Source organism: Notolepis coatsorum (genome assembly GCF_963971535.1).
Source record: "Notolepis coatsorum genome assembly, chromosome: 2".
In the NCBI taxonomy this organism is placed as follows: Eukaryota; Metazoa; Chordata; class Actinopteri; order Aulopiformes; family Paralepididae; genus Notolepis; species Notolepis coatsorum.
In genome coordinates, this window is record NC_140166.1 from 86898174 (window position 1) to 86920046 (window position 21873).

General features: G+C 41.1%; 1 protein-coding gene across 1 annotated transcript in view; it reads right to left on the reverse strand.

Annotated features, from left to right (window-relative positions):
* cemip (cell migration inducing hyaluronidase 1) overlaps positions 1-21873 on the reverse strand; it is a gene marked incomplete at its 3' end in the record, with an annotated part of 220520 nt that overhangs the window by 153091 nt on the left and 45556 nt on the right. The window contains 1 exon segment of the mRNA XM_084308248.1: positions 380-450. Coding sequence (XP_084164374.1) covers positions 380-450 — 71 coding nt within the window.

The following is a 21873-nucleotide window of genomic DNA, read 5'->3' on the forward strand; positions in this document are numbered from 1 at the left end:
CACATACATACATACATACATACATACATACATACATACATACATACATACATACATACATACATACATACATACATACATACATACATACATACATACATATACACACACAAAGATACACACAGAAGATAAGATATGGTAAGATGAGATACGATAATTACTTACTTACTTACATATAATTAATTAATTCATATTTAACATTTTCCTGAGTTGAGGACAGCCCTAATTATCACATCATCATATGTAACATCACTATATATTTCATGAGTTTAGATTGTGTGCAAGAAAAAAACTGAGAGACTGAAAATAAATGGATATCGACAGAGAGAGAGAATTATGGATGGAAGAGAGAGAGAGAGGTAGATGGAGAGATGTTCACCTTGATAGATGGCGTGATCCTCCACTACTGAAGACACATCACCTTTCACCACTATGAAACTCCAGGGATGGCTGAGGAGAGAGAGAGAGAGGGAGAGAGAGAGAGAGAGAGAGAGAGAGAGAGAGAGAGAGAGAGAGAGAGAGAGAGAGAGAGAGAGAGAGAGAGAGAGAGAGAGAGAGATATGGGGGGGAGGGAGAGAGAGAGAGAGGGACTTTAATATCCCTTTATATATTATATTAACAAGCATACATGATCCTATATTGTGCAGTGTCTAGTGTATTCAGACACCAGTATACTGTAGTATAGAGTCTAGTGTATTCCATCAGACACAAATATACTGTAGTCTACATTTACATACACATTTACATTTACATTTACATTTAGCTGACGTTTTTATCCAAGGCGACTTAAAGTTCTGTACAACTAGTCAGCAGGAAGGTACAACTCTGACAGCTAAAGGAAAGTAACATTGTTCATCAAACAGTGTAGAACTTGAGTGCTACAGTCTTGAGTGCATAGTAGTATAGACATATTAGCATAGTAGGTAGTAGTATATACAAGATTGATTCCTTAGTAGCAAAGTGCATAATAGTAAAAGACAGTATGAAGAAGGTTAGTTGTTTTAAACCAGTATACTGTACATTACTGTACTTCAAAGAGTGTTGAAATAAATTATGGGCCCTGTGCACTTGATAACCCTGGTGATGTGCTGGCTCTCACTGCCTATCTACACGTTTGGGTTATGGTGGCCATTAGGGGCCATGTGGTAGGGTATATGTAGCATCGGTATTGTCAATACCTGGAGCTCACATCAGAAGGGGTCCGTTGAAGATGGCAAGTTCTTTGGGGAACATTATGGGCCACGTAATACATGCATAGTAGGGGTGGGAATCGCCAGAGACCTTACGATACGATACTATCGCGATACTTGCGTCACGATACGATGTATCACGATACTAAATATATCGCGATACGCTGAGTATAAAAAAAAAATTAAAAAATTATAATTTTTTTTATTTTTATCAAATTTTATTTATTACCTTTTTTCAACTGCAAAGTCAACATGTTTTATCTAATAAAACGTGTGTGTGTGTGTGTGTGTGTGTGTGTGTGTGTGTGTGTGTGTGTGTGTGTGTGTGTGTGTGTGTGTGTGTGTGTGTGTGTGTGTGGACTACTGTACTATTACAGGTATTGAAATGAAGTATGCAACTTCCTTATAAAAAAAAATATATATATATATTATGAATAATTAAATATCGATACTTGGCGTCCCTGTATCGATACAGTATCGCCACGCAAAGTATCGCAATACTACTACGTATCGATTCCCCCCCCCACCCCTAATGCATAGTGTGTAGTTCCATAGTATGCATGCATAGGTATGTTATGTTAGACTTTCTCTTGGCAATGGGAGTGGGTTTCTTCATTGAGTGCTTGTGGGCACAAGTATCTGTTTGTTCAGTGATAAAATTATGACTGCCATGTTATCAACCATGACTTTCTCTCTCTAGAGCAGACCTGGGCATTGTACGGCCCGCGGGCCGGATCCGGCCCGCGGGATGATTCTGACCGGCCCGCGAAAGATTACATGATAAAAAAAAAAATAAAAAAAAAATAAAAAAAAATGTTTTTATTTAAATTTTTTTTTTTTTTTTTTTTTACTTTTTTTTTTTCATGTCAACGTTCAACACGCACAGTATACGCTTAGGAGACATGCTCAGAAGATGTTGGTTCTCTTTGGATCCACCTACATACAGTATGTGAACAGACATTCTCAGTCATGACGTTTACCAAGTCCAGGTACAGATCCTCTCTCACTGATGAACATCTGGCAGCTGTGCTTCGCATATCCACCTCAGACATGCAACCTGACTTTGATGGACTTGTTAAAGCTCAACAGAGACTGGATTTCTCACACTGAATGAAAAAAAAGAACTGAAGAACACTAAAATGTGGAAATATAACAAGTGAAATGGGACACTTGATCTTTTTTTTTCTTTTTTTTGCACAGTTCTGAAAACATTAAATGTTTAATATAGGCATGTAAAGTAAAAAAAGCTACAAAACTGGGACACTTTTCTTTACACAGTTCAGTGACATGTCTTGTTTATTTTTGCTATAAGATGATGTGATGTCTTTAGAAAGCTAAGAAAATCCTTGTTTCAATAGTATATGAAACTCAAAATGCCCTTTGTTATTAATGTTTCACATTTTGTTTATCATTTTGGAAATAAATTCTATTTGAATAAATGATATTTTTGAAAGCTAACCTCACCTTTTAATTGCCAAATAATAACATACACTCTTACCAGGGGTCAAAACAATGCCATTTACTGCTTTTTATATAGAAATAAAATGTATATTATGCATAATTGAGTTTGGAATTTTGGCCCGGCCCCCCAACATATTTTCAGTTGCTCATTCGGCCCCCCGGGAAAAATAATTGCCCACCCCTGCTCTAGAGTTTAGTCTTTATGATGTCTCTCTTTGGCGTTGCAATGTGAACATACTGTAGTTAGACAGACAAACAGACAGGTAAATAGATAGACACTAGACAGACATATATACATATATAGATAGATAGATACAGTAGACAGACAGACAGACAGACAGACAGACAGACAGACAGACAGACAGACAGACAGACAGACAGACAGACAGACAGACAGACAGACAGACAGACAGACAAACAGACAGACATGTTAGACAGACAGACAGACAGACAGACAGACAGACAGACAGACAGACAGACAGACAGACAGACAGACAGACAGACAGACAGACAGACAGACAGACAGACAGACAGACAGACAGACAGACAGACAGACAGACAGACAGACAGACAGACAGACAGACATGTTAGACAGACAGACAGACAGACAGACAGATAGACAGACAGACAGACAGACAGACAGACAGACAGACAGACAGACAGGCAGACAGACAGACAGACAGACAGACAGACAGACAGAGTGTGAGAAGGGCGGGGAGAGAGAGAGGAAGGTAAATGCTGTAGAAAGACAGCATGACAGTGTCACACATGCGCACAGTATCACCCAACCCTGGTAATGGTGTTGATGCAGACAGGGAGAGGTTGACAGAACACCCAGGGGGACTCTGGGTAATTAAACTTGCTATCCCATCATGCATCACTCCTGGAAGGACACACTGGCTGTCAGGAAAGCAGGGGACCGTGTGTGTATGTGTGTGTGTGTGTGTGTGTGTGTGTGTGTGTGTGTGTGTGTGTGTGTGTGTGTGTGTGTGTGTGTGTGTGTGTGTGTGTGTGTGTGTGTGTGTGTGTGTGTGTGTGTGTGTGTGTGTGTGTGTGTGTGTGTGTGGACGTGTATGTGTGTATGTTTGTGATCCCAATTTGCCTTGCATAGCCCCTGCTGTGTGCTGTGTACTATGTATAATAATTATGTGTCGTGCTGTGTACTAATGTATGTGTCATGCTGTGTACTATGTATAATAATTATGTGTCGTGCTGTGTACTAATGTATGTGTCATGCTGTGTACTATGTATAATAATTATGTGTCGTGCTGTGTACTAATGTATGTGTCATGCTGTGTACTATGTATAATAATTATGTGTCGTGCTGTGTACTAATGTATGTGTCATGCTGTGTACTATGTATAATAATTATGTGTCGTGCTGTGTACTAATGTATGTGTCATGCTGTGTACTATGTATAATAATTATGTGTCGTGCTGTGTACTATGTGTCATTCTGTGTACTACTTACTGTATGTGTCATGTTGTGTACTATGTGTCATTCTGTGTACTACTTACTGTATGTGTCATGTTGTGTACTATGTGTCATTTTGTGTACTACTTACTGTATGTGTCATGTTGTGTACTATGTGTCATTCTGTGTACTACTTACTGTATGTGTCATGTTGTGTACTATGTGTCATTCTGTGTACTACTTACTGTATGTGTCATGTTGTGTACTATGTGTCATTTTGTGTACTACTTACTGTATGTGTCATGTTGTGTACTATGTGTCATTCTGTGTACTACTTACTGTATGTGTCATGTTGTGTACTATGTGTCATTTTGTGTACTACTTACTGTATGTGTCATGTTGTGTACTATGTGTCATTCTGTGTACTACTGTATGTGTCATGTTGTGTACTATGTGTCATTCTGTGTACTAATGTATGTGTCATGCTGTGTACTATGTGTCATTCTGTGTACTACTTACTGTATGTGTCATGTTGTGTACTATGTGTCATTCTGTGTACTACTTACTGTATGTGTCATGTTGTGTACTATGTGTCATTTTGTGTACTACTTACTGTATGTGTCATGTTGTGTACTATGTGTCATTCTGTGTACTACTGTATGTGTCATGTTGTGTACTATGTGTCATTCTGTATACTAATGTATGTGTCATGCTGTGTACTATGTGTCATTCTGTGTACTACTTACTGTATGTGTCATGTTGTGTACTATGTGTCATTCTGTGTACTACTTACTGTATGTGTCATGTTGTGTACTATGTGTCATTCTGTGTACTACTTACTGTATGTGTCATGTTGTGTACCATGTGTCATTCTGTGTACTACTGTATGTGTCATGTTGTGTACTATGTGTCATTCTGTGTACTACTTACTGTATGTGTCATGTTGTGTACTATGTGTCATTCTGTGTACTACTTACTGTATGTGTCATGCTGTGTACTATGTGTCATTATGTGTACTACTTACTGTATGTGTCATGTTGTGTACCATGTGTCATTCTGTGTACTACTGTATGTGTCATGTTGTGTACTATGTGTCATTCTGTGTACTACTGTATGTGTCATGTTGTGTACCATGTGTCATTCTGTGTACTACTGTATGTGTCATGTTGTGTACTATGTGTCATTATGTGTACTACTGTATGTGTCATGTTGTGTACCATGTGTCATTCTGTGTACTACTGTATGTGTCATGTTGTGTACTATGTGTCATTCTGTGTACTACTTACTGTATGTGTCATGTTGTGTACCAAGTGTCTTTATGTGTACTACTTACTGTATGTGTCATGTTGTGTACTATGTGTCATTATGTGTACTATGTGTCATTCTGTGTACTATGTGTCATGCTGTGTACTATGTGTCATTATGTGTACTATGTGTCATTCTGTGTACTATGTGTCATTGTGTGTACTATGTGTCATTATGTGTACTATGTGTCGTGCTGTGTACTATGTGTCATTATGTGTATAAAAATAAATAAATAACAATAAATAAACCATAGACTCTGGTGAGTGAAACAGCAGTTGTTTAGTAGATACTGGCGCAGACAATTCATCAGGCTAGTCTGACTTTATATGCTGATGATTCAACCCTTTATTATGCTGCAGCTACAGACTCTGAGCTTAATCAGGTTTTGGCTGGTGAATTGGACATTTTATATGACTGGATAAAAACAAATAAGCTGGTGCTTAACATTTCTAAAACTGTTTGTATGCTTTTTGGGACCAATCAAAGATTGGCACATAATCCTACATTGGTTCTACAAATTGCAGGTCAACCTATACAGCAGGTTGAAAAAACTAAGCTTCTAGGCCTTTGGCTTGATAGTTCTTTATCATGGTCTGATCACATCAACAAAACTGTTTTTAAAATGGGTAGAGCTGTTGCTACTGCCAGGAAATGTGCACCATTCCTTCCATTTGCACTGTTTAATCAGATTGTTTGTGCTTTGGTTTTGTGCCACTTGGATTACTGTTCTGTAGTGTGGGCTTCTGCTTCAAAACAGTTGCTAAATAGGTTACAAGCGGTACAAAATAAGGCAGCAAGACTCGTTCTTGGTTGCTCATATAGGACTCATATAGGACTAGTGTTGACTAGTGTTGTCCTATAAGACGTTCATGCATTTGAATTGAATTGAAATAAAGGTTTTCAATCCAATTCAATTAAATTCAAATGCATGAACATCTTAGTTGGCGGAGTGTTGAGAAAAGACTAAATATATCTGGGATGAAATAATTTACAGCTGAAATGGGCACATGTATTTGACCAGAGGGGCAAGTAGAGGGCAGATTATTCTACCCCATGCAAAATCTAACAGTATGCAAAGAACAGTTGTATATAGGGCTATCAGGGCATGGAATTGTCTTCCAAGTGACATACGTGACATAAGAGGTGTAGCAAGCTTCAAAAAGAAATTAAAATCTTACACGTGAGCCAATATTGATAATGTTGGGTAATGCAATATATTATGTTACCTTCGATTTTTATATATTTGTATATATTTAGATATAATTTGTTTGTGTGTTAATGTTGTTGTGTTTCCTCGGTTGGTACGTCTTGCTATGTTTTAATTGTATTATGTTTTAATTAGGGCTGACAGTTTATCGCGTTAATTAGATTAATTAATTACACAGCAAATTATCGCGTTATGAGAATTAACTCAAAATTAATTAAAAAAAATTAAAAAAGTATTTATACATTTTAATAAAATAAAAAAAAATTTAATCTCATTCATTCCATAAGAACATAGAATAAACATTTACAAACTTTTTTTTTAAATGGTCCATTTGCATGTTCTTGGTATCTGATTCTAGGGACATCTATGGATCTCAGGGGATGTATTCCCAGTGTCAGAAATACTGTGTCTGTTACTAGGCTTGAGTAAATTGTAATGAACCAAATGAGAATATCAATTCAAATATTTTTTTTACTGCGAATTACACCATGCTAAAATTGACCAGACTGGAAAAATCTAAGCAAATGAATAAAGGGAAGATGATTAAACAGAAGGTTTTGTAGATACAGTACTGAATTCTGCCATCCGGACACATGCAATTTGAAATATGATTATAGAATATAAGATATCAGGCCTTAAATGGTTATGCGATTAAAATGCGATTAATTAGATTAAATAATTACAAATCATGTAATTAATTAGAAATATTTTTTTAATCACCTGACAGCACTAGTTTTAATTGTACTGTATATGTTGTAATGTTTTAATGTTGTCTCGGACCCTAGGAAGACTATAGTTAACGTCTTGGCGTCAGCTAATGGGGATCCTTTGCTAATGAACAATAAACAATAAACATGGGAAAGTGAACGAGTACAACAACTACCGCCGAGGGGCCCTTAAGCAAAGCACTTAATGTTCACCTGGAGTAGAGACTGTGGTTGTGCCGGAGTGTGAAGCAGGCAGTGATGGGGTTAAAAGAGATGGAGATGGTGAATTATGGAACAGATTCCAGAATATCTGGAAACAAAACTAGATGAGTCCCCCTTTCCACCAGCTGCTCCTCATCCCCCCTCCTCCTACTCCTTCCTCAACTCCTCCCAAATCCTCCTCTCCAAACATCAACCTCTCCCACCTCCTCCCCACCCATGAACCTCTCCCTCCTTCCCACCACCTCCTCTCTCCTCCTCCCTTTCACCTCCCGCAACACCACCTCCTCCCCACCACCTCAACTTCTCCCTCCTCCCCACCTATCTCCTTCTCCCGCCCGCTCCTCCTCTCTCAATCTGTTATCCTCTCCTCCTCTCTCAATCTGTTATCCTCTCCTCCTCTCTCAGTCTGTTATCCTCTCCTCCTCTCTCAGTCTGTTATCCTCTCCTCCTCTCTCAGTCTGTTATCCTCTCCTCCTCTCTCAATCTGTTATCCTCTCCTCCTCTCTCAGTCTGTTATCCTCTCCTCCTCTCTCAGTCTGTTATCCTCTCCTCCTCTCTCAGTTTGTTATCCTCTCCTCCTCTCTCAGTCTGTTATCCTCTCCTCCTCTCTCAGTCTGTTATCCTCTCCTCCTCTCTCAGTCTGTTATCCTCTCCTCCTCTCTCAGTCTGTTATCCTCTCCTCCTCTCTCAGTCTGTTATCCTCTCCTCCTCTCTCAGTCTGTTATCCTCTCCTCCTCTCTCAGTCTGTTATCCTCTCCTCCTCTCTCAGTCTGGTATCCTCTCCTCCTCTCTCAGTTTGTTATCCTCTCCTCCTCTCTCAGTCTGTTATCCTCTCCTCCTCTCTCAGTCTGTTATCCTCTCCTCCTCTCTCAGTCTGTTATCCTCTCCTCCTCCTATCTCAGTCTGTGTTATCGCTCAGTAATAGCACAGATGCCTCTCTGTAAACATATGTAAATTGCTTTGCTGAAGATGAATTGCAGAGTCTTTCACTGCTTCATAAATTATAGCTTATTAAAACGTCCCTCGGCAGACAGACAATAATACAATAATACAGCGTTTCTATCTGAACCAGGCTCCAGCGCCGGGCTGCTTAGCACCGGGAGTCAGGAGGGAAGGTGACAACACTCATTAACCACACATCCCTCCGTCTCTCTCTCTCTCTCTTTGGTTCTCTCTTTCTCTCACTCATATATTCCTCCGCTCATAACAGATGAAAGAGTCAGCATCTGTAAACTCTCTCTGTTTCCATCTCTGTGTCAGTGTGCGCGAGTGCAGGGGCGGACCTTCCTACAGGCGATATAGGCGGTCGCCTAGAGCGCCACCCAGAGGGGGACGCAAAAAAAAAAAAAAAAATCTTTGTTTTTCCTTTTTATCTTCTTTTTTTAATTTTTTCTTTTTTCTTTTTCTTTTTTTTTCTTTTTTTTCTTTTTTTTTTTTTGTGCAGTTTTGGCGCCCCCCTCTATATCGGCAACCATTATTTTTACATAAAAAAAATTCTAACATAAGGGAAAATGAGCCAAAAATCTAAAACGGTCGGTCGGTCTGAGCCTCAGCTTTAGGTGTTCACAGTCAGAACATGCTAGAGCGCTGTGCATTGATGGGTATCGGTCAAGTGTTTATAGAATTGAGCGTTGAGGAAAGAAAGCGGCGCAGTGGTGAATCTCGCCTAGGGCGCCAAATGTGCTAGGTCCGCCCCTGCGCGAGTGTATGTGTGGGTGATAGTGTGTGATAGTGTGTGATAGTGTGTGTGTGTGTGTGTGTGTGTGTGTGTGCGTGTGTGTGTGTGTGTGTGTATGTGTGTGGGTGATAGTGTGTGTGTGCGTGTGTGTGTGTGTGTGTGTGTGTGTGTGTGTGTGGGGGGTGTGTGGGGGGGGGAGAGTGAGTGTGTGTGAGTATGAGAGACAGATGAAAGAGTGTGAGAGAGAGCAGCAGAAACACAGAGGGTAGGTGGCAGCTCTGTGTAGGAGAGACGGCACGTCTTGTATTCATAAGAGTCCTTAATCCCTGTTGAACCTCTGTAATATCTGAGTGTTGCTGCGTATCTCTGCACAGTGCAGTCGTTCTCTCGTGTTTCACAATTGTTTGGGTCACCAGAGGTGTTTAATGACTCATGTTTTATTGTCAGTGACAATTAAATATAAACTATCACATTAAATTCTGGAGGAAAGGAAAGATGCCTATTTATATGAGCATTTATCCTCCCCTTCCTCCTTTTTTCTCCTCAAATCCTCTGCCCCACCCCTCAACCCTAATGTCAACTATCAATACTCCTCCCCACCCCTCAACCTTAATGTCAAATCTCAAGCCTCCTCCCCACCCCTCAACCCTAATGTCAACTATCAATACTCCTCCCCACCCCTCAACCTGAATGTCAAACCTCCTCCCCACCCCTCAACCCTAATGTCAACTATCAATACTCCTCCCCACCCCTCAACCTGAATGTCAAACCTCCTCCCCACCCCTCAACCCTAATGTCAACTATCAATACTCCTCCCCACCCCTCAACCTTAAAGTCAAACATCAAACCTCCTCCCCACCCCTCAATGTTAATGTCAAACCTCAAACCTCCTCCCCACCCCTCAATGTTAACTCTTTGGACGCCACTCACGAATAAAGTTGGGTTAACTCGCCGACGCTTGAGCGCCAAACCCGAGAAAAGTCAGGTTTTCTATCGTTATTTATTTTATTCGATATTCCCATTCATAATCCATTGAGGGAGCCTGTGTTATCATTGGGAATGGGCCTGAGCTCGCAAAAAGCAAATACCGCCGCCTATCGTCTCCCGGATGGTATTGCACATCATTGGAATCCCTCTGGCTGGGGCTGTGCATCAATCTAAGAAGTCCGGTCCAGGTTTTCCTTCTCGGGCATGCAGTATCGTTATAAACAGATGGACTTGGGATACTCAGAGCAGCGTTTATTTGAAAACTATTCATAAATCAAGCGACAAATGGCACGATTTCTAAGGAAATACATTTAAGCTCGATTTGCTGGAGTTTATTGAGATGAGACAGAACGCTCTAGAAATATATTGATATTCATCACGGTATAAAATGGAAATGTGTGTATGAAAAAATTATATGTTTCGTGCATGTTGACTGGAAGCAACTCATTGACGATCACTGTGTTATTTAGATCTATTGCTATTATATTTGATATGTTTTAAGCACTCGCAAATAAGTCCTATCCTACATTGGATAAAGCACTGGCAACGAAGGGCCATCAGCAGAGGGCGCTGTTGGCCCCCAATGAGTTAATGTCAAACCTCAATACTCCTCCCCACCCCTCAACCTTAAAGTCCATCCTCAATGCCTGTAATTATGCCAATTTTATGCTCATTCTATGCCTATGTCTATTTTATGTCCATTTATGGTGATGTGAAGCACTTTGGGCTGCAATTCTTGTATGAAAGGTGCTATACAAATAAAGTGTATTAATTATTATTATTATTATTATTATTATTATTATTATTATTATTATTATTATTATTGTTGTTGGTGTTGTTGTTGGTGTTATTATTATTATATATAATAATAATAATAATAATAATAATAATAATAATAATAATAATAATAATAATAATAATAATAATAATAATAATAATAATAATAATAATAATAATAATAATAATAATAATAATAATAATAATAATAATAATAATAATAATAATAATAATAATAATAATAATAATAATAATAATAATAAACATGCTTTGAGTACCGGAGTGAGCGCCTACTCCACACATGGGCTGACTCCTCGCACACCGCCTGCAAAGGTCGCGCGATTCATCTTCCTACTTTCACCCTCTTTCTTTCTGTGACAGCAGAGCGGCTACAGATGGCAGGAACCAATCACAAACGATCTAACACGTGTCCGAAAAGCACATCACCAGACCCCAGCGCGGACAGTCATTGTGAAGCACAGGTGAAGCATGAGTGATCCTCGCAGGTCTGCTGAGATCAACTAGCCACACCCACTGTCGCCCTGCGGCCATTTTCTTGCCCTAAGCGGTTGACATTCTTCCACCTCGCTGAACACTCTGCCCCGCCCAATCTGTGATGTCATAGACAGACTGAGATAGATAGTACCCCTCCGAGCGGGGGGTGTCACGATGACACCACATATTGGTAGAAGCTACTGATTGTACTGAAAATATCTGTAATATCTGAGAAAATAAACAAAATAACGAACCCTCTTACTTACTTGCTGTCTTTTTACTATTATGTACCCTAATACTATGCTACTATTCGTATACTACTACATCTCTTGCTAATGTCTATAATACTATGCACCCAGAGTGTAACACTCAAGTTCGACACTATTGATGAACAACACCCCTGGTGACATGTTGTTCACAATTTGTAAGTCACTTTGGATCAATTGTAAATTATACTGTATGCGCTTTACTACGATATGTTTCTTATTGGCAAAAAACAAAGGATCCACGCTCTATGTGAGATCAAAAACACAAACAAGAGGAAGGAAGTCTTTTCATAGCAATTACTGAAACAAAATACAAATACCAACATGTCTACATAAGTGTCTCTCTCTCCTCCTGTTCTCTCTTTCTCTGCCACATATTTGTCTCCATCTGTCTCCACAACTGATACCTTTTATCTTCCATCTCTTTCATTCTGCCCCCTCTTGTCTCTTGTTCTAATAGCAAGACTTACCATCCATTCTCTCCATCATCATCTCTCTCTCTCTCTCTCTCTCTCTCTCTCTCTCTCTCTCTCTCTCTCTCTCTCTCTCTCTCTCTCTCTCTCTCTCTCTCTCTCTCTCTCTCTCTCTCTCTCTCTCTCTCTCTCTCTATCTCTCTCTCTCTCTCCCTCTCCTTCAGATTCTCCTAGTGACAACAGATGAAAGTGTTCTTCAGTGGTGTGAGTCTATGAGCTCTCTGTTTCTCTCTCCCTGTCATTCTGTCTGTTTTTATTCTGTCCTCTTCTCTCCCTCCGTCTCCCTTCACAAATGCCATGTTCTCGTTATCTGTACCCCCTCCCTCTCTTTCTCTCTTTCTCAATGCCCTCTATTATCACTCCTTTCCTCAACCCTCCCTCCTCTCCCCCTTCACCCCCTCTCTCTCTCTCTCTCTCTCTCTCTCTCTCTCTCTCTCTCTCTCTCTCTCTCTCTCTCTCTCTCTCTCTCTCTCTCTCTCTCTCTGTTGGTGATAGGGAGTGTATACAGTAAGGTGACTACAAGCCTTTATACACTCTCATCATCTCTGCTCAGCACCCCGTAACTAACACTAGGCCTGTCCCTGACTAAGGATTTGTATAGTCGACTTTGATTGGCCAAAATGTGACGATAGTCGACTGATAGTCGACTACCCTTATGTCAACCCCCTCAAACTCAGAAACTGAATCCTTCAATTTATCTCCTTTTGAGGTGGTTGAGGTCCATAGGGCCCTAAAGAAGCTCAACTCCGACAAATCTGCAGGTCCGGATAAGTTGGAGCCTCATTTTCTCAAGGCAGCTGCTGATTTTATTGCAGAACCTTTAACTTACATTTTTTATCTCACCATCGAAAGCAATGAGATTCCATTAGTCTGGAAATCTGCCCATGTCCTCCCCCTGTTGAAAGGGGGTGATCCCTCATCCCTTAACAATTACAGACCAATCTCAAAGTTGTGTGTTTTAGCCAAAGTCCTTGAGAAAATAATAAGTGAGCAGCTAAAAGATTTCTTAGACTCACATGGCCTGCTTTCCAAGAACCAGTCAGGTTTCAGAAAGAAGCACAGCACGATCACTGCTACTCTTAAAGTAGTCAATGATGTCATTGAATCACTGGGTTCCAATAAATACTGTGCAGCTCTGTTCCTAGACTTATCCAAAGCCTTTGATACGGTTGACCATGCCATTTTATCGAAGTGTCTACATAAAACTGGTTTATCTAGACAGGCTGTAGAGTGGTTTTCAAATTACCTGACGGGTAGATCACAGTGTGTACAGTCTGCTGGTTTATCATCATCTTTCCTCCCTGTACTTAAAGGAAAACACCAACATTTTGGGAAATTAGCTTATTTAACATCTTCCCTGGAGTTAGACAAGAAGATACATACCTTTTTTGTCTCTGTGTGTGCATTTAGCTTTGGGAACGGAAAACGTTTATTTTGTACATTATCTAAGGTAACACTAACCTAAACTAACTTTAGGTTAGTTGTAACGTTAGTTTAGGTTCGTGTTAACGTTAGATAATGTACAAAATAAACGTTTTCCGCTGCTATAGACGTCGCTCTTTTATTTTGAAACCCCCCAGAAAGGAAGTCATTGCTCTCGTTATCTGCTTGATTGTCCGGTTGCTGGTTAGCTCCGAGCGTTAGTAGTATTTATCAATACCAGCCATTGGATTACTGTTTTCTAAATTGGGGAGGCTTTTAATCGTCAAGGTAAGAGGATTTCAAGTCATGGTATCTATAAACTTCAATCGGTTCGGATCTTTTGAATGAATGAGAATGTAAACAAACACGCCGTCACGTTGAAATCACTGGCTGCGCTCATACAGTAGTGGTTGGGCAAGTATATTTGCTTATAAAACATAATTGTCTAATTCAATAATTTTTTATTTCTCCACGTGGTGAATACACAGGTCACAACATGTTTACATGAACGTTTTGGAGTTGTATTTGGAGTGTATTCTGCAATCTGTTAATAAACTTTTCAATCAATCAATCAAACTATACACAGTAAGGGAACGTCGGGCTCCGGCCCCTACTCACTTCCAGTGATGAAGCTAAGCTATGCTAACGGAGCGCCTGTTCCCAAAGCTAAATGCACGCACAGAGACAAAAAAGGTATGTATCTTCTTGTCTAACTCCAGGGAAGATGTTAAATAAGCTAATTTCCCAAAATGTTGGCGTTTTCCTTTAAGGGTGTACGACAAGGTTCCGTACTGGGACCTCTACTCTTCTCCATATATGTAAATGATCTTTGTATCAACCTGTCTAATGCTGCTTACCATTTCTATGCTGATGACACAGTAATTTATTGCTCATCTCCCAGTGTTGTGCAAACGATGGAGTTCTTGCAATCTGCCTTTGACATTGTTCAGTCACATCTTACCCAGCTTAAGCTAGTGTTAAATGCTGGCAAATCAAAGTTTATGCTCTTCTCAAATGGGAAGAGACTCCCAGCTGATCTTCCCACACTTGTTACTGCTGGAGGGACTGACATCGAAAGGGTTGCTTCCTACAAATATCTAGGCATTACAGTGGACGAGAACCTTACGTTTAAATCTCACATAGACAAACTTGCGTCAAAGCTGAAGCTTAAACTCTGCTTCTTTTTCAGAAAAAGGTCCTGTTTTTCACTTAAAGTGAGAAGTCACCTGATCTCGACCACCTTCTTACCACTACTCGATTATGGTGACTTACTCTACATGTATGCACCTGATCAGTACCTTAGAAAGCTTGATACTGTGTACCATTCTGCCTTACGCTTTGTCATGGGATGTGGAAATCGAGTGCACCATTGCACCCTATATACCATTGCAAGTTACCCATCTCTACAAATACGGCGATTTTCTCGATGGCTCTCTCTCGTGCACAAAGCTCTGCTTAAACTGGTTCCCTCGTACCTAAGTGTGCTTCTGTGCACAAAGCAATATAAGTATGCCCTTCATTCTTCCCCATATGAGAACTGAATTGGGAAAAAGGGCTTTTAAATATGCTGCTCCTTCATCTTAGAACAAGATACAGGAGGACCTAAAATTACCAGGACTGGTCACCCTCGGAGAATTCAAAGCCATTTTAAAATCCTACGAACTCAGTTCCCTCGGACAGTGCAACTGTGTTTGATCATTTGCCTGTTTGATAACTTGCCTGAAATTGGAGCTTGCTGTAAATGTTTTATCTGTATTTTATTGTGATGTTCTTTTTTATGTTGAAACTTTCTGCTGCCTTGCTTGGCCAGATCGCTCTTGAAAAAGAGATTTTAATCTCAATGATGCTTATCTGGTTAAATAAAGGATTTGATTTATTGATTGATTACCCCCTGAATGCAAACATTTTTAATAAAAAATTTGTATAATTCTATTTGGGCTGTGGGGGGTGCTTAACTCATTGGACGCCGGGGATTAGCCTCATCCTGTAGTAGCTACCGCCACCGCTGTAAATGATGTGAGTTGCTCACCTTGTTTGCAGGGCTATAACTATTTAAATATTATAGCTACATATGCAATACTATGGCCCATTGGACATCGAGTATCTATCGTTCAAGATGTGAAAAAGGAATATTTTTTTCATCCATACATTCCTGTGTCATACTGTGGTGAATATAAGTATGGTTTTAGAGCGGTTTAGTGTAATTCCTGGGAGGCCAGTAATAGGCCGCAACGCATATTATACTTATACGCATGAAAGGGGGGGGGGGGTCGTTTCTGATTAATTGATTGTCAATAACAGCATACGCTGATCAGGGCGATGGCTATGAAAACAATGCTCAACCAAGCTGAAATTGACGTTAAATTGCTCTTACCTGTGGCCGGTGAGATTACAAAAAGAATATTCCAATTATTTGATTGCCATCTGCTAGAAAGATCCTATGTCCATTTGGGCCACGACATAACCCCCCACAGCATAATGAATCGGGCGTCCCGAAAACTATTCAATGCGATCGGGTGAAGATATTGATCCACGTTACTAGAAAACTCCGCCTGGATGACTTTCATCGACGCACAGAGGGATACACAGAGTCTCAAATGGAGTGCAACATCGGCTGCATACCACCAGGCGGCGGTATTGTACTTTTGCGATCTCAGAGTCCTTCCATATGGTCACACAGCCTTCCTGGATGATTTATGAATGGAAATAGCTAATAAAAGAAATAACGATCCAATAACGTGGTTGGCGTTATTCGATTGGCGGACAAACACGTATATATATATACGTGGACAGCGCTGATTGAGTTAATGTCTAAAGGAGTCGACTGAAGGCTTCTTGTCCTCTGCGAAAGCATTCAATTTGTCCACTGATGGATACATCTTGATATTTGTCTAGTAGTGTGTTCATTAGACGAGTGAAATCCTTTTTCAGTGCCTCTGTGCCCGTTTTCTCAGGCAGTTAGCCTCACTGGTATGCATGCCATTAGCGTTAGCCACGCTTCTAGGCCTCTTTGCTTTTGGAAAGAATGATACAAAAATTTAAATTATCCTTTTTCTTTTGTATTCGACTAAGAGGTTGGCAGTCAACTACGGCTCCTTTCGATTGATTAGTCGACTATTCGACTAGTCAAGGTCAGCCCTAGCACACACACACACAGACACACACACACACACACACACACACCATTTTGAAGGCTCCAGCTTTAGTCGATTGCTTAATCAGGATCGTGATTCACAGGATTGATCAGACTCACTGATATAATTCTTGTCGTAATCCACAACCATTATTGACCATTATCTGTGTGTGCATGTGTGTGTGTGTGTGTGTTGTGTGTGTAGGTGTGTGTGTGTGTGTGTGTGTGTGTGTGTGTGTGTGTGTGTGTGTGTGTGTGTGTGTGTGTGTGTGTGTGTGTGTGTGTGTGTGTGTGTGTGTGTGTGTGTGCGTGCGTGCGTGCGTGTGTGCGACTGTGCGTGCGTGCGTGCGTGTGTGCGTGCGTGTGTGCGTGTGTGTGTGTGTTGTGTGTGTGTTTGTTTTACATTTCTTTTGTCTGTTTTGTCCCATTGCAATAAGTTGGTTTGTGTTTAAAGTGCCACATACAGTTAACCTGATTGTGTCTTTGTCATCAGGGCACAGTTGAATGTCTGCTCATCATGTGTTCCTCTATGCCGACACACAGTGGGACAGACAGGCTGCAGCTCCAGAGATGATACTGATGGTGGAGCAACACAGACACCATTTTCAACATTGTCCAATAGGATACCAGGTAGTAATCTGTGTATGAGTATGTATGTATTGTATTGTGACGTATATTCACAAAATCAATCACTGAGTATTTATTTACTTTATTATTGTGGGTACATATATTTAAATGTATAAAGAGTAGTGCATTTAAGTGTAGATATGTGTATGTGTATGTATGTATATAATGTATTGTTAGTTAGAATGATGAGATTAAATATGGTTATACTTCTTCCTACTCCTTTTCAGACATGTTAAGTTAATATTGTTTATTTGTTTTAACTATTTCGGTTTGTTGTTGCTGTTTATTAATTTTCTTTTAAATTATTTATGTATTTAAATTGTTCACATGTTTGAAATAAAGATTTAATTCAATGCAATCTGATCCTTCTCTGAACCATATAGACCCTTCAGGGGTTGTCGGACAAGAATTACTGCAACATAATCCATAGTTTTGTGCGTTTTTATGAGTTTTCCCTTATCTTTATATTAGGGTTATGGGCAGGGAGTGTTGTTCCCCTCTGGGCTCGTGACGCCCCTCGAGACATCATGATGATATCGGCATATCGGTCTGTATACAAATTAACTTGACTTAGAGAGATCTAACATTCCAGAGAATGAAGACACTTCGCTTTGATTTCCGACATGGAAAATCCTCCCTATCTGATAGCAGGATCGCTATAATTACAACCCTACTTACCAGGCTGCAGCATCTTGATGAATCACATTACTGATAACATCCTCCCGAGAGGAACGGGGGTTCGTTATCGTGGCAAGTCTCCATTTTTTGTTCGCCGCGCGTTCCTCACACACTGATGGCGAAGGTCGGAGGGGTCACTTTGATTATCAGTACTGTATTGGGATAATTAAACTCATTAAAAGTCAAATCTGTGTGCGGCTGGGTAGCGTCGTAGAGGACTAAGCACTCGCCTACCACCGCAGAGACTCTGGGATTGAATCCAGCTGCCAGCGGTACCTCCGGCTTTGTCAGTTGTCCCTATGAACACAATTGGCAGTGTTCGCGGGTGGAAAGCCGGTGGGGCATAGACCACTGCACTTCCACGTTACATTGAGCTCATGGGAGAGAGAGCGGGGGAAGAAAATGAATGAATGTGGATGAGAGCCTTGAAATTAAGTGGTTGTAGCCACGGCTGTGGGGGGTGCTGGAGACATGATCCAATAGACTTCTATACGCCTGAGTCTCCTGAACACGGAGAGACCAATCCCAAGTCGATCTGCACTTTCTCGGCCGAGCTATAGTCACTTTTCCGCACCTACCTGCATGCGCAGATTGATAAAGAGAGAGCAGACTTGCGGTAAAAATGGGGGAACCGTCATCCCAGCCTTATATGTGCCAAAAAAGTCAGTGTGAGAGCATTTTGAATATAAAAAAAAACGACCAGGGGGTTGTTGAAGATAGATATCCAACTGGTAAAACATGCAACAAAAAGTGACTGCCAGAGGGTCTATCACCAAATATTATCAAAGATTAACAAAGATCACCAATGACCACCAAAGATCACCAAGGTTCACCATCACCAAAGATCACCAATGACCACCAAAGATCACCAAGGTTCACCAAAGATCACCAAGGACCACCATCACCAAAGATCACCAATGACCACCAAAGAACACCAAGGTTCACCAAAGCTCACCAAGGTTCACCAAAGATCACCAAGGTTCACCAAAGATCACCAAAGATCACCAATGACCACCAAAGATGACCAAGGACCACCAAAGATCACCAAGGACCAGAACACCAAGGTTCACCAAAGATCACCAATGACCACCAAAGATCACCAAGGACCACCAAAGATCACCAATGACCACCAAAGATGACCAAGGTTCACCAAAGATCACAAATGACCACCAAAGATCACCAAGGACCACCAAAGATCACCAAGGACCACCAAAGATCACCAAGGACCACCAAAATCACCAAGGACTACCAAAGATCACCAAGGACCACCAAAGATCACAGAGGATGTTTACGTCTTCACACTGTACAAGGCTGACTCAAAGCCAGAGTGAGGGATGGCACCTTGATAATGTCACAGAAAGTATCTCCGCTGTCACAGAAAGCGTGAGGGTGAAAGTAGGAAGTTTAAACGCTCAACCTTTGCGGACGGCGCGTGAGGAGTCGGCACATGTGTGGAGTAGGCACTCACACACACGGTACTCAAAGCATGTTTATTATTATTCATACATATTATTATGAATAATAATAATAATAATATTAAAACACTTTAGTTGTATAGCACCTTTTATACAAGAATTGTTTACAGTATGTCACAACAATGATGTAGACAGAAAATGGACAGGTAATTCCTCCCATCACAGCAACAGATCGTATGCATGGAGGCTAATTGTTCATTCTTTTTTTTTTATCCACTTTTTCTCCCATTTTTCCATATTTTCTCCCATCCCAATTTCGTATCATCCAATTCAACCCTCCCCTGTCACGAACGCTGTTTCTTGCCTCCCACAAGCCGGCTGCAATGTGGACTAAGTCATACATAGCACAAGTCCCCTCCGGTACTTGAGGTAACAGCAGTTGCATCTTTTCACCTGCGCAGCTCGATCTCTCAGTGGCGAGGAGTAACGCGTGGGAGGCTCACGCTGCCCCCGACACTTCCTGATTCTACTGCGCAGGCGCACCAACCGACTTGTAGGAGTCGCTTGTTCACAACGTTCGATCCCCACCCTTCAGTTTTCCCTCCCCGTAATACGGCCAATGTGTATTACTGCGGACGACCAGCCAAACTGAAAAACAATGTGGAGAGCTGGATTCGAACACGCGAATCCTAGCATCTCCACACTGGTGGCGAGTGCCTTGCCCACTACACCACCTAGCCGCCCTGCTAATTGTTAATTCTATGACAGCTTTCTAAAACTTGATTTAAAATATATCGCCTTGCTTACAGTATTGCAAGATATCACAATATATCAAATTGTAACCCCTGTATCATGATACATAACATATCTCCAAATTCCTGCTAATACACAGCAGCCCTAATTATATTAATTTGTAGGTGGTGGGTCTAGCCACTCATTTACATTTACGTGGATCACGGAATAGGCTTTTAACACAATCTGATAACTCTCAATTCCTTATTTAAATTTTTAGATTTTTTTTATCTTTAATAAAGAAAATTACTCCGGTAGGCCTAATGCCTTTACTCTGTATTTAACTCAAACTGTAACTTGTTTCCACATTACTCTACCACAGGTAATCCCTTTATATTTTTCAATAACTTTTTTTTATCAGATTACTCTAACCACAGGTAATCCCTTCACACATTGTTTCCCAGTAACTTTTTTGTATCAGATTACTCTACAGTGTGAAGGTAAATCAGAGGAGTAATGGTTGGATTGACCATGAATTTACCTAATTCACCAACTCATCTCAGAATGCTGCCATATTTCCCCCGGTGTTTATTATCGCAGGGAATATTTCAGTTTTCATTTGCCGGGCATTCCTCTCATATTAATACACAGCTGGACTGACAGGCCTGTCGAGAGTATTTCTCTCCATCTCTCTCTCTCTCTCTCTCTCTCTCTCTCTCTCTCTCTCTCTCTCTCTCTCTCTCTCTCTCTCTCTCTCTCTCTCTCTCTCTCTCTCTCTCACCAGCCCTCTGCGGGGGGAGATAGGGAAACACTTAAGCACTCAGAAACAGGATTAGCTCCTGCCAGACGTTCACACTGTAGCAATCAATGAGAGGGGATTTGGTGCTGTGCTGTAGGGACCGCCATCGGGGATGGTGTGTGTGTGTGTGTGTGTGTGTGTGTGTGTGTGTGTGTGTGTGTGTGTGTGTGTGTGTGTGTGTGTGTGTGTGTGTGTGTGTGTGTGTGTGTGTGTGTGTGTGTGTGTGTGTGTGTGTGTGTGTGTGTGTGTGTGTGTGTGTGTGTGTGTGTGTGTGTGTGTGTGTGTGTGTGTGTGTGTGTGTGTGTGTGTGTGTGTGTGTGTGTGCGTGCATGCGTGCGTGTGCAGGAATGGGGGTAAACTATGGTTAGGAGGGGTAGAGGTGTGTTTTATGTTGGGGGTAGGGGGGCTGTGTGTGTTTGGGTGAGTGACTGATTGAGAAAGAGAGAGAGAAAGAGATGCATGTGTGTGTAATTATTATGTGTGTGTGTGTGTGTGTGTGTGTGTGTGTGTGTGTGTGTGTGTGTGTGTGTGTGTGTGTGTGTGTGTGTGTGTGTGTGTGTGTGTGTGTGTGTGTGTGTGTGTGTGTGTGTGTGTGTGTGTGTGTCTGTGTCTGTGATGTCCTGTATGTCAATATGAAGGACGCTACTGTAGCATAGTAATACATGCCTTCATCTCCTCCCACCTCGACTATTGCAACTCCCTCCTCACTGGCATCACCTCCCGCTCCCTCCATAAACTGCAGATGGTCCAAAACTCAGCCGCCCGCCTCCTCACTAACACCCGGGCCCGTGAACACATCACTCCTGTCCTCCACTCTCTCCACTGGCTCCCGATCAAGGAACGCATCAACTTCAAAACACTACTCCTCACCTTCAAAGCCCTCCAT